Source organism: Oikopleura dioica, chromosome PAR (genome assembly GCF_907165135.1).
Source record: "Oikopleura dioica chromosome PAR, OKI2018_I68_1.0, whole genome shotgun sequence".
Classification (NCBI taxonomy): domain Eukaryota; kingdom Metazoa; phylum Chordata; class Appendicularia; order Copelata; family Oikopleuridae; genus Oikopleura; species Oikopleura dioica.
The window spans coordinates 5,227,117-5,250,842 of NC_137293.1; the positions used below are offsets into that span (position 1 = coordinate 5,227,117).

Consider the following 23,726-nt stretch of genomic DNA (forward strand, 5'->3'; position numbering starts at 1 on the left):
AGATATTTTACTCGAAAATGCTGGCTGAGTATTAAATATTTTTTGATAAGCGGAGAAAAAATTTCAAAGTTGAATATGCTAAAGGTTAAGGGTATACCTTCTTATATAATTTTACGCTAGATTATTTGAATGAAAGCGTTCTTATTGGTCAATAAGACCCATATTGTGAGGCTGCCTAGGGTTAGCGAATAAGAACAGATTTCGCCTCCTCCAATCAAAAAGTCGTATTTCAAATTATTGAGAAAGCTCTTCCTATTGGTCGATGAAACTCATATTATTTTCTCAAGCCAATCAAAACTCACTTTTTCTTATCTCCATGAATTCAAAACGCCCCGCGAATCAATTTGAATTTTTCAGTATCTTCTATTCTTACCTTTTTAGCTAGGTAAGTTATGGATACCTGCATTTTTATCGCTCAATTATCTCATGCTCTGAGTCTCTTTATGCAACTATCTGTATCTGTATCTGCTGATCATTTTTTAGAACACACAAGGAAAGATCTGATTTTCGTATTTTATTTATGCGAAAGCTTTATACAAAAGTGGCACAATGAAAATAAGGGAAACCCCTATTTCGGTATAAATAGACATGTAAGATTTTAACTGAACGATAAGGGTTTACACGCAGTGCCAAGAAAACGGGCAGAAAGATGATATGAAAGAATTAAGGGTGTTTATCGCACCTGGAAACAAAAAACTTCGAAAAATTTTTCGAAAAATTTTTAAAATTTCATTATTTCATCAAAATCTTGGCCGTCGACTTTTAGATTAATATTTACAAACTTGCCAATTTAAGACGCTAGACCCTTAATTTAAGGGAGTAGCTCTTGAAAGAAGAAAAAGAATTGGCGTTTTTTAAAAAATTTTGCGAGGCAAACTTTTATGAGCAAAACTGTCAAGCAGCTGCTTTTTTAGAGTAAAAAACATGGTTTAAATAGTATCTGGAAGTGTCCTTTAAGTTTTGTGACGCCCTTTATTTTTTCAATTTTTGCGGCTTGGAAAATAATGACTCGAGAAAGATCAATTTGGCAGGTTTGAAAAATTAAAATTTAGGAGTCAATTTTGAGAAGCCTTAAAATTTCAAACTCCTTAAAAAATCTTAAGGGTGTACCCTGCTTAAAGACTTTTTGGAGCGAAATTCTGTCGTTCGAAAATACCGCGCTTTTTGCCCTAGGAAATGACAGAAATTCGTTATTTTTCGCTTTTTCTTCGTTATTTTTTTGATTCTGGCTCGAGAAAACTTAAGGGTATCAACTTCCATTCGCGAGAGCAGAGAAAGAAGATATGGGTATGTGTTTTACAAAAAGTTGAATTGTACAAAATGGTGGCAAATTTGGTGAATCGTTTTTAAAAAGGATATAAAAGCAGAATAAGGAGCCTTTTTAAGGGTATCTTCTCGATATTAAGATATTTACAGTACTCGCCTGTATCTTAGCAACATGAATGTTTGGGTTGATTAAGGGTGTTTCCAGCCTATTGCGATTGAAAGAAAGGGTCTTGAATAAGAGATTAAGGTTTGGGTTCTGTTATGGGCGAGTTTGAAAAAAAGACTTTGAACTTAAGGGGGTACCGTGACGTTACCTGGCATAGATAATATTATAAAAAAGAATTGAAAACGCAATAATTTTTTGTTAATAAAAAAGATTTAGCCGCCTAAAGTTGGAAATGGTTTTTCAACCTTCCAAATAATAAGAATAGAAAAGAGTAGAGGCGGGGGTACTAAGGGTAGGGACTTAGTGAATAACTTAGTATGGGTTGAGGGCGTTGTCGGCTTCCCAGAGCGAGTAGTACTTGGATCCAGCTGGCCCGTCGATGCACCGCGGTGGGCAGAGGGTTTGGACGGTGAAACGCATCGAGTCGGAGGAACTGTTGCAGTTGACCTTGCTGTTCTTATTGTCGATGTGGATCTCCTTGACTTGAGCCAAGAGTTGTTGCTTTTGAATCTTCAAAGGGATAGAAACAGTGACTCTCTGGATGAAAAAGGGGCCGTGTATCCCACCCCACACCCTTAAATTTTGGTGAGATATTGAGGTGTCCCCACTTTAGAGTCCAAAAGTTATCATTTTATCGAAATTAAAAGCTACTTTGATTGAAAAATGAGCAATCAAAAGAAGCTCTAGAATCCATCGAAAAGTTCTAAGCCCGGGGTTAAGGAGCGTATGCGCAAACTGTCGCCGAAATGCATCAAACGTGAAGGCAACTAAGTAAAGGTTCTTAACCCCGTCAAGGAATACCGAATTAGATCTTAACCCCCCGCATAAGTCACGCTTCAGGTAAATTTGCCTCTCTAAGCATTTTCTATTTCATTTTTGATCCTCATTTTTTTTTCGTGAACTTGTCGAAAATCATCATTAAAATGAACTTTTAAAATTTCAACTTCCATTTTTTTCCTTAGGAAAAGCAATTTTAAGGAAAGTTGTTTTAACCGATGTTCCGAAATTGAAAATTGGCGATTCAGCTCCAGAAAACAAACCGTTAGACGGTGATTTTATAACGAACACGACCTCAAAATTACCACGCTCGCGAATTAAGGAGCCCGAATTCAATTGGATTGAGCTCTCTCGCTTTTTTACCGCGCGGTTGAGTACCGTAAAAGCGATAAGGAAAGAAGAAGGGGCGGATGAGTAGATTTTGTGATGAGTGGAGTCTTTTTCTATCCCGTTCCTGAAGTGATCGGCTCTGAGAGGCGTATTGAGCAATGCTGATTTCGTCGTTGTTGTATTGCTCGTCGAGGACGGAGAGTTTTTCTTCGATGGCGTTCAGCTAAAGTTTCACATAAAAAATGGTCATAGGCAGTCAGAACACGAACGAGCAAATATTCTTGATTTCCTGCTTTTTGATTGGCTCAAACGACAAATCATCAAATTTGATTCGTCCTATAACGAAAAGACGTTGACAAGCCAATCAGATCACATGATTCATAAATTTTATGTTTTTCTGTTTCTTGATTGGCCAAAAATAAAATCGTCAAATCTGATTGGTCAGAATTTCAAAAGAACGTCTTTGGCTAAGAGATTTATTCTATTCAGCGAATCAGAAAGCTCAAAAACCTGTGTTTTTTCGAGATTGATATTTGATTAAACTATTGATATGTACCTGGTCCTCGACAGAAGTCGATCGTCGCTGTCGTCCCTCCTGCGCTCGCTCGTCGTCGATAGCTTGGTTGATGCAAACGCTGGATCCCTCGGTGTAGCTGCCAGTCAAAGATCGGAAATCGCTGACTTCGAACACTTGGTTCTATAAAAAGGTGTGATTTACGAGCTGCTCGAAAATGTGCGAAGTCTCTCACCGTTTTGCCGTTAGCGATGATGTTGAGTTCTTCCTTGACGATTCGCTTGCCTACGCCAACGACGATGACGGCTTCCGTCTGTTGGTGGTTGTGGAGTCGGGCGGCCGATTCTGGGAGTTGATCGTTATCGTTCGCTCGGCCTAAGGAAGGAATGGTTAGTTCGCTGCTTTTCTCTATTGGTAGCTTCTTCTTTTTCTTTCTCTCTGTACTACTTACCATCAGTGAGGACAAGGACAGTATTGGGAACATCAGGCCGATCTCCAACAGACTCAAGGAAAGCGTTCTCGACGGTGAAATCTGAAAAGCAAGTTAGTTATATATCGCTCTGCTGCGCTGCCGGATTTTACGATTAGCAATAATTAGAGCAGAGACGCGCAAAGATTGGCATTTTTAATTACGAGTCTGCGGTTACCCAACTATCTACGTATTCCTCGACGTCACAATAAATTGCGCGCTGATTTGCAATGAGAAGATCAAAACGAAAGGGCGAGTGGTTTTGGATGATGATGATGTTTTAATGGATTTTTTTGACGATGAACTTAGTGTACAAAAAGATAATTATTCAATGAATCATCAAAAGACTTGAAAAAGAAGCTTTTTTACCAAAAAATGAGACTTTTGCAAAAAATTTTTGTTCAAGAAAAATCATCCTTTTTTACGATTACGATGGCCAGCTGGGGCAAATTACGATTAGCGGGCTTGAGACCCTTGAGTTCGCTGATATTTGCTGATTTTTCTACGCCTCGTTCCTACCCGTTCCATTTTTAATCCCCGCCACAAAATCTCAATCCCTTGTTACTTATCCCATGCCAGCTCGTAATTACGCGACAAACAAGTTACGCGCCAGTTACACCGAGCCGGGTCAGCTCACGTGGTGGAATGAGTGAGATATTATGAATCAAATAATCCCGCGCTTGTAATTAGCCAAAACACAACGTTTATTACACCAACCAATGTAATTACCAGAAATGTAGCTCGAAGTAATTATCGATTCGTTGACACAAAATATGACTTTCATAATCTTAGCTTTACCTTACGAAAAAACGTGGTTTTTGGTTTCCCAATCCTTTTTTATCGAAAAAAAAATCCGACAGTGCTGAAAATGTCACGAACGTCACAAATGTCACGAATGTCAAAAAAAATTTTTTTTTGTGACATTTTCAGCAAAATCGTGACATTCGTGACATTCGTGACTTTTTCAGTACTGACCAAAAAATCCCCTTTTTCGGGTCAAAAACAAGCATCATCAATGAGAATCATCATCATCAAAAATGAACTTAGTGTCCAAAGAGCTTTAAATTTTTATGCTACCTCCATCATAAAAATGGACAGACATGCGGCCATAAATTTATCGCCCCTTCATAAATTCTGAAAAAAGTACCCACTAATCGTAATTGTTACCACTTCCGTTCTACACCATTTCATCTCTTTCAAGCTATGCTTACCGAGGGCCCTAGCAGTCTTGGTTCCTTTTCCTTCGTATGGGATATTGGCGACGGCTTCGAGAAGATCGGCTTTGGAGTAGTAGTCGTTGGGTTTGATTCGGAAAATTGGCTAGAAAACGCGTCAAGGGTGTCAAGAACAAATTTGCTGAAGAGAAAATTTTGAGCGAGTGTTATGGAGAAAATTTGTAAAACACGTTGAGTCAAAAAGATAACATGCGTGTTTTGGTCGGTGCTTTTTCGATGAATCTGATGGGGCGGGAAAAGTTTTAAATGTGTAAGGAGAGAAGTTTACTTACATATTCGTTGAAAGTAATCACACCGACGCGGGTCTTGTTTTCGCCGATAGGGAGCGACTTGATGAGTCCGATGATGTATTCTCGCACGTACTGAAAAGTGGGGATTAGTGAAAGGCACACCCTTAATTTGGGAGAAGATAAGGATATCTTTTTCTCGCTCAGGAAGGTTTAATAGTAAGAAATAAGGTAAACAGACGTCAAAAAGTCAAAAATGAGGATTTCTGTCGGACAGACAATTGGATTGTCTGATAGACAAAAAGCCGTAGAATTTCAAGTTTCATCCAGATATTGTTTATTTTTTCTCAAATGGCTTCATGAAGCAAGGCATCAGCTAAGCGAGAATAAGGGTAGGGACTTACGTTGAAGTTCTTGTCCTTGATCGATGAAGAAGAATCGATGACAAAGATAAAGTCCATCTTCATATTAGCTGGGCATCCGTCTCGCATGCAGCATTCTGGTGCATCCCCAACCCAGTCACCATTTTCGCATCTGTAGTTCGGGTTGTCCGGGATTTTAATCTAAAAAGACAGTCAGGAGCGAAAATTGATTGTGTCTTACCTTGTAAGGTGATGGACACTGGAAGGTGCACTGGGAGCCGTGGTTGGAGAAATCGGTGCAAGCGGCTTCCATCTGGTGCGGGAGCCACATTTTGCGTCGGCAACTATTGGTATTGGGATCCATGGTTGTCTGGACGGTAGTTGGTTGCCAAGGCTCGGTGGTGAAGTCCTGAAGATAGCGAGTAAATAAGCATGTTCAAAAAAGTTTCAAAAAATGAAAACCATAAAAGACTATTGTTGACTGTCGATCTGGACTTTTGGACAATTTTTTAAAAACTGAGCTCTAGAACTTAGAATTGTCTTTAGGTTAGGGGTCTAGGTGAGTTGACCTTATTGACAAACTTCCAGAACTCTATGTTTACTTACATAATCAGAGTACGATTCAGTATGATCGGTGTAGTCAACCTCGACAGCGTTGCACTGGGTCCATCCTAAAAAGGTCACGTGAATACCAAAAGCAAGAGCAGAATATACGCGCGTGCATATTAAACGAGCCGCATATTCCAACTTCGTAAACAAACTTGCCGTCCAAAACGTGGGTTCGTTCCGTTTTAGAAAAAAAAATTCGTACCTTTGAGAGTTGACTCGAATACTTTGCAGCTGAGCTCGCAGCAGAAGCTGGTTGACTCGTCGTAGAGCTCGCCGCAGCAGCAGCCCTGGCCGGGGAAGTAGGGCTTGCCAGTTGGGTCGCCAGCAGGGCAGCAGCCGATTGCGCGGGGACCGATTGTTGGATTCTGAAAGGAAGAAATGAGGAAAATGGCCGAAAAAGGGGGTGTTTTGAGACTTGAAATGATTCGCTCAATTGCCATTTGAAGCAAAATGGCCAATCTGGACCTCGATTTTGATTAATCCTTCGGGAAGTCGCAAAAAGCTTTACAGGACAAACGGATTTCATTTTTAATTAGAGCGCTCTACCGTTAATTTGGCGTCATGAGGCTCATTTATTTTAGGCCCTTCCAATGGTGGCCTCCACTGTCTTTTCCTTCATTCCATAAAAAAACGCACACGCCGCTGGGCAAGACAATTTTTTCCTAATTACTATTAGCCAAACATTGAGAAAAAAATACACATACACAGACGGCAACAGGCCATTACAAATACGCGCGCCATTGTACTCCGGCTCCTTATTTTGCTTTCGCAAATATGAAAAAGTGATCTTGAAAAAACGACGAATTTGAACAAAGAACATCGAAAATCGAGAATGAGTGAAGATTAGGAGAGAAAATAAAGAAGATGAATACGGAATTGTTACTGATTGGATTACTGTGTGGGGCGATTCTGGGGTCGAGTTTGATACTACTGGGGATTTACTGTCACTGGCATTTTACGAGAAAAAATGGTAAAAAAGAGTTTCGTGGGTGGCCAAAATAAGGGGATATCCTACCTTTAGGCCTGGTTTTTCACGTAATTTCGACATAATTAGCAAAGTGACACCCTTATTTAAAATTCTAGGCGAAAAAATAATGACTTTTTTGAATAATTTTTTGTAAAAACTTATCAAAAAAAACCTGAAAATAGTATTTTGAGATGTATCTTCTATTTGATCACAGATCTTAATTTAGTATGAATACATATAGAAATGATATGCGGAGAAGACAAATCGGCTTCTGAGTCGATTTTACTTCTGTTCTAATTAATTAAACTCAAGTATCCGAATCGATCATCGGCGCATAGAATGCGCTTCAAATTTAATGAAGTACGACAGGCCTCGGCCAACTGCGTTTGATTTCCCCCGAGGCGCGTGCGCGCTTCTCATCCCTAAGAGTAGTAGTGAGCCTCCTCATCATAGATCTTTCTTTTTCACACTCAGAGTCTGGCAAAGGAAGAAAAATAGCAAAGACTATACATTTTTAACGAGAAAAACAACAAAAATGATGAAGATCAGAAAGAAATTCAGAATATTACCACTTTTTCATTCAGAAAGGGGCAGAAAGAAGAAATCGACAAAAGAAGAAAATGGCAAAAATAGGTGAGGATACCCTTAAATTTAGCTTTTTATTTCTTTATCCTTTTTTATCTCTTTTTTGGCCAGTGATAGTCATTTTAAAGCCGATTTTCATCATAAAAGGTCATTAAAATCCGGTCGAAATACCCTTATTTAAATGAAGATACCCTTAAGTTCTGACCTTTATTTCGACCTTCAAACCTCCCTCGAACCTGTAGGTAGAAGACAGTATAATTTGAGTGGCTATTTGCCCATTTTATAACCTATTTGAAGTCATATGAAAAAGCCATCAAATCAAGTGCCCGCCCCTTAGCCACAAAGCTCCCCAGGCAGCGCCTCAGTGACAAAGAAAGTTAAATGGCCACTTCACGTGGATAGCAAATATTGAAATTCGAATAAGCATGACTGAAGGAACCGATTTTTTTACGACTTCCGGTTCTTCTTCTTTTTTTTTCAAAGGTCGAAATAAACCAGTAATAATTTAAAAAAGGCAGCGTTATCGATTTTGTGTTTCAGACTGAGCCGAAGTCAAGAATCGACAAAGTGTCAGCAATGCCAGGTAACTGTCCCGTTTTTTCAATAATCCCTTAATCGAATTTAATCTACAGTCGCCAGTCATGTGTGCTTCCAAGAGCTTGCTGACTCCTAGCGGCAATATGGAAATCGGAAGAGATAGGAGGAAGGACAGTGTTTTTACTGAGATTGACATGAGAAGTTCTACCATTGAATTGGTTATTCACAGGAAAGGGTTAACTTCCAACTGCAAAAAGGGGTGAATTTGTGTATTTTGGCACAAAAAGGGCCTCTTTCTAAAAATGGGTTAAAAATTTCTTCTCGGAAATTAACCCTCTAACACAGGTCCGATGGAACGCTCCAAAGGAAGAAATACAATCACGCCTCAGCGGGAGCACCGAGCAATAAGAGCCGCGCCAATCACTCTTCTTATCAGTCTAGTTGGCATCCTGCCGATATGGAAAATGGCCCCTTATTGGGCGATAACCAGACGCCATTAGAAAACCACATGCGTAGTCTTCCCGAGTTCGGCTACGTCGTCGCGCAGCAAAATGGAAAGGTAACGAAACTAACGATAACAATCGCTTCTAATTCTCTTTTTAAAACTGACCCTAGAATTTGAACCGTAAACTTAGCAAATATAACAGCAGCAAATATTTATTGCTGACGCATATTTAGGCAAAATAAATCAAAATCTGCCGACCAAGAAGTTTTATCAAAATATTCACTAGAAAAGCCGCTCGCGGCTTTTTCAAATTGTGATAAACATGAATATGCTTATGGTATCCTGTCTGGTAGACAAATAATTTTGATTCTAGCGCGCTTCAATCAGCTTTTCAACAACTGGGTTGAACACAACTCCATCCACTCCGGCAGGATTTTCCGGCCAACTGGAGAAGACATCGACAAGCTCACTGCTCGCTGCGAAACGAACAGACATCAAGCCTCGTTTATCCTTCCGCTCGCGCGACTACCAGATTCTAGTTCCCGAGAAGCCGCCCGGCGAGAGTCAGATCATGAGGCGTAACACATCCGCGCCCGTCACCGGCTCCAGTCCGAATTATAGCACGAGGAGTAGCGGATACGAGTCCGCTGATTTGGCCAATCCAAGATCTCCGTCGCCCATTTCTCCGACCAGAATGAGGTGGCTTCTTTTTTCTTCTCCCTTTTGGACCCTTTTTTAGAACTTTGACGAGGAGAATCACGGAGATTCAGGCCGCTCAAAAACGTTTCAAAAGATTTGCCTCGCTGCCGAATTATCGAAGTGGACAGGTTAAGAATTTTTAACCCGTTGGGATCAATAGTTTCTTTTTAGAATATTAACCCGACCATACCGGAGATTAGCGATTCGCCCGCAAATCAAGAGGCCGTCAAGGTCAAATCTTCCACTCCCAGCTCTTCTTCGACCCTTTGTCTCGGTCTGGTCGGCCGACCCGGTCCGGTCCAGAGCTCTGAAACGAGTCCCAGGCCGGCCGAAGATCCAGAAAAAGACCCTGGAGGAACAAAATGACCCAGGAATCGGGTTAAAAATGGCTGCAAAGTTCAAAAGGTCACAGAAAAACTGCCAATTTCAAAACTGAATCGCTAGCCGACGAAATTTGATGCGTTCAAATATACTTTCACTGCATTACAAATAATAAATTATTTAGCCAAATATCGTCATTGCAAATTTTCGGGCAGACTTAAAAAGAGAAAAAATGAAGCTCTTGGGCTTGATTTTAGGTCTAGTTTTGGGCCAAGATTGCCCGTTTTATGCAGAAGGAACCAGTGGAAGTTACAAGGTTTATAGGCGGAATGCAGGGAAAAGCGGTAAGGGCGTCAATTTTTATCCTGAAAAACAGGTGAGTATGCCACTTAAGGACCTACACTCCTGTTCGATGAGGCGGTGGGTGCCATCCTCTCGACCGGTTCTGGCAATTTAGAAATAAAAGACCTTCGAGGGCAATTTTGGGAAAGCGACTTCACTCGCCAGAAAGAGGTTCGTTAAGGGCCTCCCCTTTCACAAAATAATAGACATAATGTAGTCACATGTGATCACGAGCACCGAGTACAAACGGAACTCTCTTCAAATTAACTTTGGCGAAAATATTCATTTATCGCTAAATTGCCTCGACACGAGCGCACAACTGGTTCAATTAGCGGTCGAGAATGGAATGGATAGATTTTGGCTTCGCTTTGCGGCAGGAAAGGGTTAAAAAGACGGACAATGCAAATAGTTCTGGAGGGTTAACAGAAGAGAAAGACACAAAATGTGTCGACTTTGCTTTAACCGGTTAAAAATCTGTCACAAGAAGTGCCATATTAGTTTCAAATGGTTAAAACGGAAGGATGAGCACAAAATGTGCCAAAGATCAAATTTAACCCAATCAAGGCAGCGCGGAAGAAGGTGTTTACGGCGGTGGGGAACAATTTTCCTACTTTAACCTGCGCGGCAAGAGCTTCCAAATGTTGACCCGCGAGCAAGGCGTCGGCCGTAACGCGTCCGAATTAGGTTTGTTTCAAATTGCCGAGGGAAATCAACTTAACTCCACGTTTGCCTTTAGATACAATGGTGCATTGCACCTTCTGTGTTTACCGAGTTTAAAATTTCCGAGATTTTGTGGCTTGATCAGCGAAAAAACCAAAATAAAAGGCGGCTAAATTTTAACTCCTCAAAGCACGATGGTCAAATCGGTGCCTTAAAGTGACAAAAATGGCCATATGCCGCTCGAGGGTTAAGATTTTCTAGCCGATTTTTAAAGAAAATAAGTTTGTCGAAGTTTTCGTATTTCGCTGACCTGCCAAAATATCTAGAATTTCAACCCGTCGCTCAATAATGTTCTTTTTCTAGTGAGCTTCGTGAGCGAACGATGTTGCCGAACAGGTGGCGAGTATCACCATACGTACTGGCCGCAGCCAACGTGCGTAATTTCAGGAAGCCGCCTCAGCTCACCTCCTCCTCCCTCCGGTTTACGGTGTTGTGTCAATCGCACAATCATTCCGGAGCCGGTTCAAAGTCATTTCTTCCAGAAAAATTACGCGATCGCGCTTTTTATCTGATCAAAGACAGGATTTGACAATGAACCCGCTGCGCGAAAATGACCAATTATTTGGTAAAGACGGAAAATGATGCTTTTTCCAAATAATTGGTCATCTTGCGCCAGCGGGTTAAAGAATAATTTTTCAAGTTTGAGAAAGAAGCTTGAATTTATCCTGGACTTGAATTAAATTCACAACCAAGTTGTTCTACAAACTTGAAAAGAAAAAAAATAATAATTTTCCGCTGCGCCGCGCGTTACAAATTTTTTCGAAATGAATTTTTGGAAATTTTGTGTAACGTGTGTGTTGCTCCAAAAAGACGGAGAGAAGTGTTGCTGAGCGGTGAGTACAGGCGGAGCGAGCAGGAATTTTTACATCAACTTCTGGGCACCGCACGGGCTTTGGCATTCTGCTACCGCCACGGTACATTCCACCAAACGAGAAAATTTGAAATTCTAAATTTTGACAAAAGTACACACGTCAGTAAATTTCCAGGCAAATTTCAAACTAGCTTAATTTAAGATTTTACTGTTATTTCTTTTTTGATCTTAAGGGAACCCACTTCAATATTTTCATAAATTTTTTTATCAAAAATAATGATTAGGAGGTCCTTAATTCATCAAAAAGAGAGCCAGAAATTTTGACCAATCAGAGGGCGAGAAATTGGAAAAAAGCGCCATCTACCGTAGAAATTTTTCAAAATTGCCTAGGCACGTTATTTCTTAAATTTATTCATCTCCAACACGCATGTACGTTTTGATAACGCTCTCCCCTTCCTTTTTCATCCTTATCAGTGTCGAATGGCATGAATATTTTTTCCACCACGTGACTCGAAAAGCGATAGAAAAGCCCGGTAAAAAGCATGACGAGTACTCGGTCTTCGATTTGACGCAAGAAGAATTTCACGAGTTTGAATTCCATGTTTCGAATCCAAAACAGGAGCTGCTGAAATTCGAAATGGACTTTGGACAGGGTAAGTGCGGTAGTGCTCGGTTCTGGAAACGAAGGAAACCCCAATTCCAACTCAGCCAATGTCTGCTGAGCCGCTTTTCGTGTCCGATTTCAAATCCGCTTTTCCTATCTAGCCTATCCGTTTCTCTATCCCTTTTTGCTGCAACAAGACTGGTCTTGTATTGGGAAAGTAGAAGATAAACGATTCAATTCGGTAGACTCCATTAACTCAGTGATACCCTTAAGACTACGCGGACACAGTTTCAAAACTCGCCCTTTCATACGGCAAGCAAAACAAGCTTCCTTCCTGGGTCACCACTGGCTCTATCGTCGGACTTCAAGGCGGAACCGACCGGGTTCTAGAAATCATCGAAGACAGCCAAAAAATCGGCGACATCGACATTCATGGCGTTTGGATCCAGGACTGGTCTGGGCAGATTTTCACGGACTTTGGAGACCGAGTGTTTTGGAACTGGCAGTGGAATAAGACACAATATCCGAGCTTAGGAAAATGGGCGGGAAATTTAAAAAGGCTTCGATGGCGCGAAATTTTTTTGAGACGAAAAATGTCTAAAATACGCAATTAGCGAGTCAAAATTGATTGCTCGGAAGAAGCACTTTTTGACCAACCATTTTTAACCCATTCGCGCCCGGCTGATTAGATACAATCCTCCCGGAAATGGCCGAAAAGGGCGTCTACTTTCTAAATTACCTCAATCCGCATCTCCTCAACACACCCACCTCTGATCTCTACCTTTACGGCGAAGAACATGGCTACTTTGTCAAGGTTTGAAGAAAACTCTCAGCTGGAAATCAGAAATTCGAAAATTCGCGTAAAAATCACGTGGTGAATTTTGACAAAGTGTTCACACTGTGCGGCGCGTTTATTATTGGAATTTTGATTTTCAGTGTTGTCATAAGGGCACGTAAGCGAGTTTCGTGAAAATTACAATTTTTCGATTTTTGAGTCGAAATTCTTCAAAGAATCTGTCGGAACTCACTGCAAAATCATAAAAACGCGAACTCGAACAATCATTTAACTAGAAATCTCAAAAATAAGCACTGGCCAATCAGAAATATGGATTTTCAAAGTTGACCAATCAGAGCAATTTAAACAGCGCCATCCATCGGAAAAAAAGAAAAGATCGACAATTAAGCTTGTTTTTCTCAAGTTTGAGTTTTTGATTCAAAAATTCGATATTCGAGTCGAAAAAACAAGCTTTCAGAATTCGCTTCAAACGTGCCCCGCGAAAACAACCTCGCGAACAAAATTTTCGGCATATTTGCTCGAACCTCTTAACCCTTGAGCGCGTCTCTTTCACCCCATTTAGAACAAAACCACTGGACAGACGTTGGAACAAGTGTTTGGTTTCGAGCCGTTTTTGGTCGTCACTGTCGACCTCAGGTTCTAGCGGTTCCAGCGAGTTGAGATTTCGCACGTACGCGAGAGCGAAACCAGCCGCAGCGCTTTGTTATCTCTTTGCGTTTTTGCTTTTTCGCGAATTGGTGATTTTCGAATTTTTTTGAATATTTTACTGGAACCGTGGTTAAAGCAATCCAGAGGCCGCGGAGTGGTTTAAAAACGAAGTCATCATCAAAAATACCATCGAGTTTGGATTCAAGGGTGAGAGCTTTGAATAAATGCTCGGTTTTGAATAAATTAAGGGTGGATGGCGGACTTTGGAGAGTACCTCCCTTATTCTGATGATGTTTTGTTCTTTGACGGATCAACAGGAAATGGACTAATAACGCGGTGATACCCTTAATTTGGCTTGAATCGAGCTGATTTTCAAGCTGTAATTTCTCGAAAATTTTTCATAGTGATACCCTTATTTTATCTTCACAAAAGATTTTGGAAACCGTTGTTAATGTTTTTGCGAAGCGCAAAATCAGCAAAGAAATCAAGTTAAGGATATCTCTACCATAAGAATTTCGCAATTGAGTCCACGAAAAGGCAAAGACTGGCACAATAAGTATAGCGAAAAGTGGGCAAATTTGAATATGCAGGTAAGATCCCCTCGGTTTCGGATGACAATCCCTCGTCGCCGCAGTTTTTGTTAAGGCTCTATCCTCTTTCGACTACATTTTTTCGCCTAAAGATCAGAGGCGGGAGATCCTTAATGAAACATCATCATTGCGTTTTCCGGTTGTGAATAAGTCGACCGGGGACTTAAGGGAATCGCACCCGGAAAACGCGGCTTTTCCGTATGCATTTCGCACTCTTTCCCACGTCCATGATGAATACTGGAATTGACGGTACAACCTTAAGGCCCTCGTGGAAACTGGCACGCTTGGGGATTGCTTTTTCTTCTCCCGAGCGGGCTGGAATGGCATGCGGGCAAGTTCAACTGTCGCATGGGCTGGCGATCAAAACGTAGACTTCTCCTATGGCGATGGTTTATTCACGACAATTCCAGCCGCCTTAAGGTACCCCCTCTCTTCTATCCGCTAATGCGGGTACATTAAAACCACTTAAGCTTGGGAGCAAGCGGATTTGGCATAACACACTTCGATATTGGCGGTTACACTGGTATGCCGCCGCTGATTAGAACCGAGGTGATATACCCTTAATCCCTCAACCCTCTTCATCCTGCTTTAAGGAGCTCTTCCTACGATCCGCTGAGGCAGCGATTTTCACGCCGATCATGAGAACGCACGAGGGAAATCGACCGTTTGAAGGATTCCAGTACTATTGCAACATTTGCAGCAAGAAACTCTTCGGCCGATTGGTCAAGGTAAGCATAAGCATGGTGACCCCTTTAACTATTTTTAAGGTCCACAACGTGCTAGAGAAGTATATCGACTTTCTAATGGGCGAGAACGCTGAGCAGGGTAAACCGATCCAGGTAAGTCTCAAAATGGATTTTGGATTCGCTCGCGCCGAGAGAAAAAAAAAGTGTTGAAACGGGTTAATTCTAGAGACCAATGATCTGGCTGGAAGACAAGGAAGAACTCAGATCGGTTGATACTCAGTACTACTTTGGAGATGATATGGTAGTTGCGCCGGTTTTGAGGGGAGGCATGGAGAAACATACGCTTTATATTCCAGAGGTAAGGGATTGAAAATTAACCTGTTGTTGCGGAGTATCCAATTTTTTGGCAAGACTGATTTCGAGATCAATTTCTGGTGTTTTCGAGATCAGAAACTAATTTGCCAAAGGTTTGGTCAGAACGACAAAACGGGTTAATAGGAACTTAACCTGTTGGAATTCAAAATCGCTTAACCCATTTAGGGAACCTGGGTTTGGGTTTGGAACTCAAACGTGCAAGTGACGGGCCCAGGAAAGGATCAAGCGATTCCCCTACGGTGATCCATTCGCTCATTTCATAATCGAAGAAATTTTATTCGCGATCCCGGGGAATCACTGATCCCCCCAATTTTAAGTGAGCAACTTCGAAATCGAATCCCCGATCGGCTATCCCGCCGCCTTCTATCGGCTTGGCTCAGCTTTTCAGGAGAGTGAATTGATCCCACTGGCTTTAATAAGTACCGTACCGTGAAATATATAGAAATAGAATGAGAGAATGGGCTGAAATAGAAAGAGATGAATTCGATTAAGAACGATTTTGAACGGATTCAGGAGTTCTACGATCTACCCTTAGGATGCAGAGACTTCAAGAACATCTTCCCAAATTGCAATGATTACCTTCCAGAAGGAAAAATCAAAAGAAGAGCTCAATTCAGGAATGCGTTTTTAACCCATTGAGACAGAAAAGCCTTTTTTGTACAAAATGTCACAAAAAGGGACATAACCTATCACACGAATAAAAAATTTTTCGGGAGAAATTTAACATTGTGAATGCAATCTTGATATTTAACCTGTTGAGGTAAAAGAGGCCGTTTTTGTACAAATTGTGAAAAAATGTCCGTTTGGTGTCTGTGGGTTAAAAATGCTAGAAAAAGCTATGAGAAAGTAAAATCTGATCTTATTGATGAATTGACCTACGAATTTGAGAATCATTTCAAGTCAAAAACTGAGCTCTAGAATTTTAAATCTTTGAATAAAATTCAATAAACTTACAATATCAAGTCTTTCGGTTCCTTTCGGTCCTCCGCCACCATGAGGCTGTGGAAATGGAGCAGGTCGCGGATCATGGACGCAGACGAGTTCTTCGGCGCTTCTCGCGTATCTAGAATTAAAAACCGGGTTCAGGGTGTGTTGCACGTTATGCAAAGGAAATAAAGTGACGTGAGGACGAAAATTTTGTATGATAATGATCGTGTTATGTTATTGACGTCCGAATATGGCGATAACGTCGGTGGCGGTGCACGTTTGCGGGTTAAGATTGAGGAGACAGGGATTATAGACGGCAGACGGCCGTGGGTTAAGATTATATAACAAAAAAATAAACGAACAAAAATGTCTGACAAACATTTTAATTTCTTAGATTTCTCCAAGTTTTCTTCCTTCCAAATCTTTCTACAGTAGCGGGTTAAGACTTAACCCATTCATGCTACGGCGGTATATCCGCCCTCGTGTGTAACGTGCATAAAACGGGGCGATATGCACACACCAAAGGTACTCAGTGTTGCAAATACCTTCCGCAGCGCTAGCTTTCTAAAACGCGCGTTTCTTTTTCTTTTTTACTCACTCACTATCGTTGCATAACGATAGGGATCAGCAAAGTTGGGAAAAAAAGAATGTTGAGAGCGTAAATAATACCACTTGTTTCAAAACACAGAAGAAATAAAACGGCTCAAAATCGTATTTTGATCGATAACAAGTTTATGAAATACTATTCCAAAGAATTCAAAATAGATGAAATACGGGTCCTACATTTGAAAATTAAGGGTCTATCACGTCGATTGAGGTCCTTACCTTGGATCGAGAACTCGCATGTCCGAGTAGGTTATCACATTGTTATCGTCTGGGAGAAGGTAGGCAGATGCCTTGAGCATCAGGGCCCCGTAGAGCTTCTTCATCATCACCATCGTTAAGGGGGTTAACGGTGTTTTTGTACAGTTGTGATTGGTTTTAGATTAATAGCTTCTTGTTAAAGAATCAATCAATCAGAGCTGAAAATGAGTAGTGAGTATTTGTTTTTGAAAAAATTTAAGGGTGTACACAGGATATTAGAATAAGGAAGGGAGAGCCTTAAATCTTCAATTTATGAGTTGGACAGTTTTCTTTAGATAGTACGGTGTCTCGAGGCAAGAAATATAGAGACACTTGTGCGAGTTTCTATTGTGCCGCGGCGGTTATCCCTTAATTAAGGGTGTAGCGCGCGCGGCTGGGGCGGGTGAATCTTTTTTTAACGTGAACGGGTTGTTATCTGCTACGACGAATTACTAAACTGCATTCTTACGCGCAGTGAAATGCCGCGCGACAAATTTATAACCAGAAATGCTTAGACGTTTATTGACGAGCATTTCAGAAGGAAAAATTTAAAACAAAAATAAATCCTGTTATACCCTTATTCTCATAAATCTTTCAAAAGCAAAAACAATTAAGGGTCTCTCCCCTAAATTTGTATCAGAGAAAATTTTCGATTTCTCTTTGTATACCCTTAAGAAAATCGATTTCAAACGTCAATCATATCTGAAATTTCCTTTGTGATACCCTTATTTTCATCAATTCTTTGATAAAAAATACTCTTAAGAGTAAACGTTTTTGATCTTTGACTAAGCTTGGTATACCCTTAACAAAAGAAAGCCCTAAGACATCCTTCTTCGGAAAAAAGACGACATCCTTAATTCATCTATAAATCCTCATAATTGTTCATAATCAAACACGCGTCCCAGTGGCAACAAACGTTCCCTCCCTTATCTTCGAAAAAAAGAAAGCGGCCAACCCCGCCCTAATAATAAATTCCCGAGCGGATTATTTAACGGTTTAGCTGATTTACGAAACGCCGTCTGAAATGAAACACACAACATCTTTAGCGAGGCTTCTCAAGCTGGCTGTGTTATGGGTAAAACATGGCTCTAACTGAAAAAACGTTTTATTACTGTTTTTGGCGAAGGTGAAAAAAGGGATAAAACGAGACCGCGAAACAGGTGGATACGCGCTACCAAAGAAACAAGCTATAATTAGAACTTTCAGAGTTTATATAAAAAGATAGCACTATCTGAACTCTTGGCTGGAAAAAGAGAACGTGAGAGCACTAGAAAGAACATGATGATACTTTCTTGTTTGAGTACCAAAAAATTTCGTGAACCTGATTTTCATCAATTTTTGGCTCAAAATCGAGAGCTCTCTCGCGACTTCTGGCAAAAGGAAGAAAAAGCCGCGCTGGGCGCGGCTTAATTCTCGTTTTACTCGAAGCCGCAAGCGGCTTCTCGATTTTGAGCCGAAAAATTGATGAAAATCAGGTTCACCGAACTTTTTGGTACTCAAAGTAGAAAAACTCATCATGTGAGAAAAGTGAGGGCGAATTAGCGCTTGACAAGATTTGTCACTGACAGGAGCTTATTTAGACGCGATTTAGCCATTCTCGTTCTACACCGCGCTTAATCCTCGCAGCTTGTGACGAGCGACCGGAAGTTTTTGGGCTCAATCAGCAGTTTTTTGTTCAAATGTACAAAATCGGCTATCGAAAACTACGATTTTGCGGTTTCAAAAACATGGTTGGACTCATTCGATGAATTTTTAAGTAGAAATACCTTAATATTTTTGACGCATAAGGAGGTAGACCCTTAAATGGAAATACTTGTTTTTAGAGGGGGTGAACCCTTAATTTTTTCTTCAAAAATTATTCAGTGCTTCTTTTTCGTCTACCCAAACTTTGCATGAAAAAAAACAACGTGCGGGTAGGAATTATCCCCCGATCTGGGGAATAAATTCAACCCGTGCGCGCGTTCATGCGCTTTGTCCGTCGCATTTTTTGGATTAATTGAACCTCTTTGCGCATTCATTTTCGAACCTCAAAAATGCTGCTCCATGTCCCGGCGGTAGAATCGGCCCAAAATAGACCACCACAAGCTTGAAATTATTTTCCGAAAATTTTGTTTTATTCTTGACATACACCCTTAATTTTAAAATTATAAGAAAGACAATTTTTGAATAATTTCCGCTGCGAAAACGTGAACTGCTGCGGGAGAATTATCTCCCGTGAGCAAATAATTTATCCTGTCGGGTTATACAAACGCGCCAAAAATTTGGTGAATGTTATGGAAATAGTCTGCTGATAGACGGAATTATTTAGAAAGGGGTTCACTTCGGCAATTAACAAACTTGGGCAGGGGCAAGCCATAATTAACAAGCTGATTAAAGGTGGGCTCGCTGAATTTTTTTCAATTAACGAATTTTATGTCCAGATAAAAATGGAAGGATCGACCGTAAAGAGTTAAAAAAAAGAGGACCTCCCGCTGAGTTTTCGATAAGGCTCGGTTTAGAAGGACGGGTGGTGGCTCCTCTATCGAAGATTCTGGCGGCAATTTGCGGTGGTCACCATGCCATCAAGCTAATCATTTTACTGTCGTCCTTACATTTTTATGGTTGACGAAAAGTAGGCCGTACTCATTACCAACCCAGCAAAATAAAAGTCTACTTGTCAAATAAAGGAAATTTGAAAAAAATTAACCTTGGGGATACCCTTAAGTCAATGTCTAAATCAAAACCGAAGGAAAAATTAAGGGTGTGTAGGAAAGTTCGCGCAAAAAGGGGTCCTTATTTTAACTGGAAAATAAGGGGGTAACCAAGTTAAAATGAGGACCTATGATTAATGGAAGGGGTCACCTTAGGAAGAATATTTTTTTCTTTGTTTCTTCTTACCTTATGAATTATATCAGCATAAAGAAGTCGTTTCGTAAGTAATAAGAATAGTTGTTATTGAATAGAAGTTATTTTTCAAATGGTAAATCTAAAAAAAGAATTGTTAGTTTCTCTTTCTTTCTCTTCCTCAATTTTTTTCTTCATTTTTAAAATTCTAGCACATTTCCGCGCGGCGACGGAATGGCAACTGACCGACTTCATTTTCAGTTCCTGCCCCGCTGCTGGCTCTAAGCTCTGAGAGTCGGCCAAAGGGGAAAATTGATTTTCAGAAAGAGGATTTGGGAATTTTCGCAGATTTACAAAGAGAGAAGTACGGGGAAGAAACTGGGATAATCCCATCCGTTTCGGCGGTAATCGGAATACATGTGAGAAAAATCATACGCCCGGGTCCTTAGAAGATGAATTTTTGGACCAATTTAAAAGGCAATTTATAAGATTGACACCCTTATTTTTGAATAAACTTTCTTCAAAATAGGCTTATTGAAAAAATTACAGGACTGTCTTTTGGAAAAGTTAAGGGTATCGTGAAGTTATTGAGAGTTTTTGAACCTGTTAAAAACTCATTTTTCATGGCCTACTCCCTTATTTCTTGAGCAAATAAAGAAACGAATCGAAAAATGGCTTATATTTAGGATTTTTCTTTTGAATTAAGGACCTACCATCATCCGAAAAGAAAGAAATAAATTAATTTTAAATCAATCAAAATCAAAGCTTACCCCCTTAGAGCACGCCTGAGAATTCGGAATCTGTCAACTCGTTATAATATCTAACCGCGATAAGGTCAAGTGACTTGAAATAAATCAACGACATGCAACTACTCATCCCTTCGAAATTTTCAATTCTAGTGCTTCATTATTCATCGTTATTTTAACCATAAATAGCGATTATTGATGATTCGGCGCGAGGGATAACGTGGTATCGTGAGTAGATACGACAAGTTATCGAATCCTGCTCTAAACAATTTTTCCGTCGCATTTTTTCCCAGCGCGTGCGAGCGGGTTAAGTTGATTTGAGGAATATGTAAATTTCATTTTAAGAATTTGTTGACATTATTGAATAAGGAAGGATCGGCGAAAACGGATAAATTTGATAAAAAAAACGGTTAGAAACTCCCTAAGGGTATCGACTCACAGTTCAGACTCAACAAGGATGTTCTTTAAGAAAGAACTGACATTCAGTAAAGCCAAGAGTTACTGTCATTTTTGACTCAAAAATCAAGTTCAAAGCAATTTTCGTAGTTTCTTTTCGGAAACTCGAAAATGATGAGTTTTGTAGTTAAAAATAGTTATTTTTCAATATCGAAGGGTATATCCTTAATTTTCGAAATAGCGGCAAAAAGGCAGTTTTTTTCATTTCGGCAGAAAGAAAGCAGCTCGCCGAGGCAAGTTTGAAATAGATCTGATTTAGTGCAGTACTTGAGTGCTAAGAAGAAGCTCCCTGGCTTAACTTGGCGGATCTGATTGCTCCCTTTTGGGCAAATTCTTTGCTCGAATGACCGACGATTCACAAAATCCGAAATGCTTTCAGATTCTTGTTCATCCAATCAGATTTGCAGCTGCTCAAAAATATCGAAAATCGCCGAAACTCAAAATCTTTCTTTCAATTTACTATCAAAATCTGTTTTCTCGTTGTTTTTTCTTAAGGGTATCCGTATCTAACTCGCTGAAATTGTCAATTAAGAACTTAGCTTTAAAATCAGTGTTGACGCCCTTAGGAAAAAACAATTCGTTACCCCCTTATTTGTGCTACAGAAACACAACACCGCGTATTTACTGAAGAAAACTGAATTACCAGCTTTTTTCTTAAGGGTATCCCTCCTTTAATAATATCAACCGAATTGTTTTTCTTCGAGCAGGAAAATCACTGTCTTACCCTTAAGATAAAACACTTGGTTACCCCCTTATTTACGCGTCAAAACTCAAAAGAGTTACGTATATGCCCCCACTTATCTCCAAAATACTTCACACTCCAAATTACTCAAAACTCCAATTATCGCCGCTCGAAACAATTAGTAAAATCTTAAGGAGAGTGTCCGAGAAAATGTGTTGTAAGTTGACAATCAAGACATGCGGTAATTCGTTATTACATTTTTTTGTTACAGAAGTACACGAGTAAATTTCCCCCGCCGCAAATTCAAAACGTAACGTTTTGTTTTTTATGTAGACAAATTTTTATCCAGCGCTAAGGGGGTAACAACTGTGGATAATTAAGAGAGGGGTCATCTAAAAGAAAATAATTCAAAAAATCTTTTCAAAATAAGACATTTATCTACAATAATTTGTTCGAAAAAAATTCTTGAGACTGAGCTCTTTCAACGCGAATTAAGGGTATACCCTAAAATTTTTTCGAAATTTTGAAGGTTCATTAGAAAGAAAACGTCTTTATCTAAGGATATCTTCAAGAAAATATAAGTTTTATTAAGGGTATCAACCATGAAATGACTGATTTGTTGTTTTTGATTAAGGGCATGCATCAAGAAATGCAATTTATTGCTATAGAAAATTTTTAACGGAATTTCTTTATGAAAGAAAATTATGAATTTAAGGGTATCTATCTATAAAAGGCGATTAAATCTGCAAAAACTCAATAAGAAAGGGATATCCTTAAGAAACTCCTTCTAATCTCGCGTTGTGTACCCCATATAATTCCGATTACCGTCGATTTGCAAAAATTAAACCCGTGACCGCGCAGATATGGCTCTAAAAATCGACGTACCTTTTAGAGTAAAACGCTAGAATCAGCCTTATCTCTTCGATAAAACAAAATTCTAGAAAGAAATTCTAAAGCCTAAAGATTTTTTAAAAGGTTTCTTCGTTTTTCTTCTCCTAAAAAAGCCTGATTACAAACTGATGGTTACAAACTCGAGCTTCTGAGTTGATTGACGAGTTAAGGATCTCTACTGTTTTGTTTCTCCACCTGATAAGTTTAAAAAAGATAAAAGGATCTTCGTTCTCTTGATTTAAAAAAAGAAGGGTTGAAGCCGTAAATTACGCTACGGTTCGTTTTTCTTTCGTGCGTCAAGGTCAGATCAACACAGGGTTAGGCACTAAGGGAGTCGACGCTAAACGAGTACGCTCAAAGTTGCCTCAGCGGGAGACGGCTCCAGCGCGCCACCGAGCGGCAGCGCCCAGCGAAAATCTTCGCCATTTTTTTTTTCTCGCTGCCACGCGGCGGCGCTACTTTGAAAAACATGAGAGCGAGGGAGTAGCTCGAGAGCGACCCCTCGCCAGGTCAAGAACTGAGGAATTTCAGATGCAAAGGGATGAAAAAGGCGATCAGAAAACAGATCAAGCAGATGAGCAGTTAATTGGAGGAGGGAGACGAAACTACTGATAAAAATTTTTTCAAAGGAAATCATTTTGATTTGAACATCATAAAACACCTCTAATTTCGTTGGTATCGTATTTTTTCTCGATAAAGATTCCTTGATTTCCCGCAATAAATAGATCAAATAATGGAACAATTTTTTTCATGTTCGTGACGAATATGTTTCTCAAGCATTAATTTTAAACTTATGACTGAAAAAGTTTGCTAACCTTCACTAAAAATTGTGATAACCAACAACGTGGATTTCTCCAAAAGTCGCGGTCTTAAATTTCGCACATTAATCTATCATTAACCACATGTGATGTAACTTTTCGCTTTAGTCTTTAAAAATCTTCGAATTTCAAGATTAAAAAAATCGGGCCTATGTTAATCCGGTGGTAGTCTTATGGTGCTTGTAATAAAACACCGATATGAAAAAGTTTTTTACAATGCTATTGTAAAAAAAGCGCCTGATGGACATTTTCTGCCTTCCTTTTTTTTCTTCTGAATTTTGGACAATTTTGACCCGTGTGCAAGCTTGTGTATTTCCTGCTTCGTAGTCCGCGATGAGCTCATTCGTAAAAAGAGAGAAAGAGCGCCTGCCACAAAAGGATTATGTTTACTCGGGTGACTGTGTGTTGGCCGCAGTTTCCTCACCGCCAATCGTTTTAACCGGTTGTTACATGGAAACG

At 40.0% G+C, this 23,726-nt stretch overlaps 3 protein-coding genes across 3 annotated transcripts; 2 read left to right on the plus strand and 1 right to left on the minus strand.

Moving 5' to 3' along the window:
- Positions 1-501: 501 nt before the first annotated feature.
- Positions 502-22,783, minus strand: LOC145704767 (uncharacterized). The gene is made up of 15 exons (XM_081782236.1): positions 22,645-22,783; positions 22,444-22,553; positions 19,729-19,816; positions 16,834-17,030; positions 16,036-16,144; positions 6,158-6,320; positions 5,953-6,017; positions 5,588-5,755; positions 5,389-5,547; positions 5,030-5,119; positions 4,734-4,842; positions 3,505-3,585; positions 3,289-3,428; positions 3,096-3,236; positions 502-2,762 (listed from the first exon to the last, which is right to left on the minus strand). Exons 4-15 carry the CDS (start codon positions 16,944-16,946, stop codon positions 2,511-2,513), a joined length of 1,590 nt encoding a protein of 529 aa, XP_081638362.1. The 5' UTR covers positions 16,947-17,030; positions 19,729-19,816; positions 22,444-22,553; positions 22,645-22,783; the 3' UTR covers positions 502-2,510.
- LOC145704770 (uncharacterized) lies at positions 8,391-9,661 on the plus strand. Its single transcript, XM_081782239.1, has 4 exons — positions 8,391-8,603; positions 8,863-9,188; positions 9,229-9,316; positions 9,360-9,661. Exons 1-4 carry the CDS (start codon positions 8,502-8,504, stop codon positions 9,552-9,554), a joined length of 711 nt encoding a protein of 236 aa, XP_081638365.1. The 5' UTR covers positions 8,391-8,501; the 3' UTR covers positions 9,555-9,661.
- On the plus strand, positions 9,735-16,037 carry LOC145704773 (sulfoquinovosidase-like). The gene is made up of 22 exons (XM_081782241.1): positions 9,735-9,853; positions 9,904-10,022; positions 10,069-10,226; positions 10,414-10,535; positions 10,875-10,955; positions 11,412-11,449; positions 11,924-12,035; positions 12,260-12,514; positions 12,670-12,800; positions 13,345-13,418; positions 13,567-13,637; positions 13,679-13,755; positions 13,976-14,020; positions 14,283-14,440; positions 14,491-14,569; positions 14,614-14,748; positions 14,788-14,859; positions 14,933-15,064; positions 15,247-15,293; positions 15,397-15,467; positions 15,572-15,696; positions 15,916-16,037. Exons 1-22 carry the CDS (start codon positions 9,742-9,744, stop codon positions 15,997-15,999), a joined length of 2,298 nt encoding a protein of 765 aa, XP_081638367.1. The 5' UTR covers positions 9,735-9,741; the 3' UTR covers positions 16,000-16,037.
- Positions 22,784-23,726: the final 943 nt, after the last annotated feature.

Excerpts from the sequence above, each read along its gene's own strand:
- LOC145704773 (XM_081782241.1), top strand. The coding sequence starts at position 9,742 with ATGAAGCTCTTGGGCTTGATTTTAGGTCTAGTTTTGGGCCAAGATTGC. Across the intron at positions 10,536-10,874 it reads CCGTAACGCGTCCGAATTAG|TGAGCTTCGTGAGCGAACGA; the intron begins GTTTGTTTCAAA and ends TTCTTTTTCTAG. Across the intron at positions 14,021-14,282 it reads GGGCAAATTTGAATATGCAG|GCCCTCGTGGAAACTGGCAC; the intron begins GTAAGATCCCCT and ends TACAACCTTAAG.
- LOC145704770 (XM_081782239.1), top strand. The coding sequence starts at position 8,502 with ATGGAAAATGGCCCCTTATTGGGCGATAACCAGACGCCATTAGAAAAC. Across the intron at positions 8,604-8,862 it reads TCGCGCAGCAAAATGGAAAG|CGCGCTTCAATCAGCTTTTC; the intron begins GTAACGAAACTA and ends TTTTGATTCTAG. Across the intron at positions 9,317-9,359 it reads CGAATTATCGAAGTGGACAG|AATATTAACCCGACCATACC; the intron begins GTTAAGAATTTT and ends GTTTCTTTTTAG.
- LOC145704767 (XM_081782236.1), bottom strand. The coding sequence starts at position 16,946 with ATGGTGATGATGAAGAAGCTCTACGGGGCCCTGATGCTCAAGGCATCT. Across the intron at positions 6,018-6,157 it reads ATTCGAGTCAACTCTCAAAG|GATGGACCCAGTGCAACGCT; the intron begins GTACGAATTTTT and ends TGACCTTTTTAG. Across the intron at positions 2,763-3,095 it reads CGACTTCTGTCGAGGACCAG|CTGAACGCCATCGAAGAAAA; the intron begins GTACATATCAAT and ends GTGAAACTTTAG.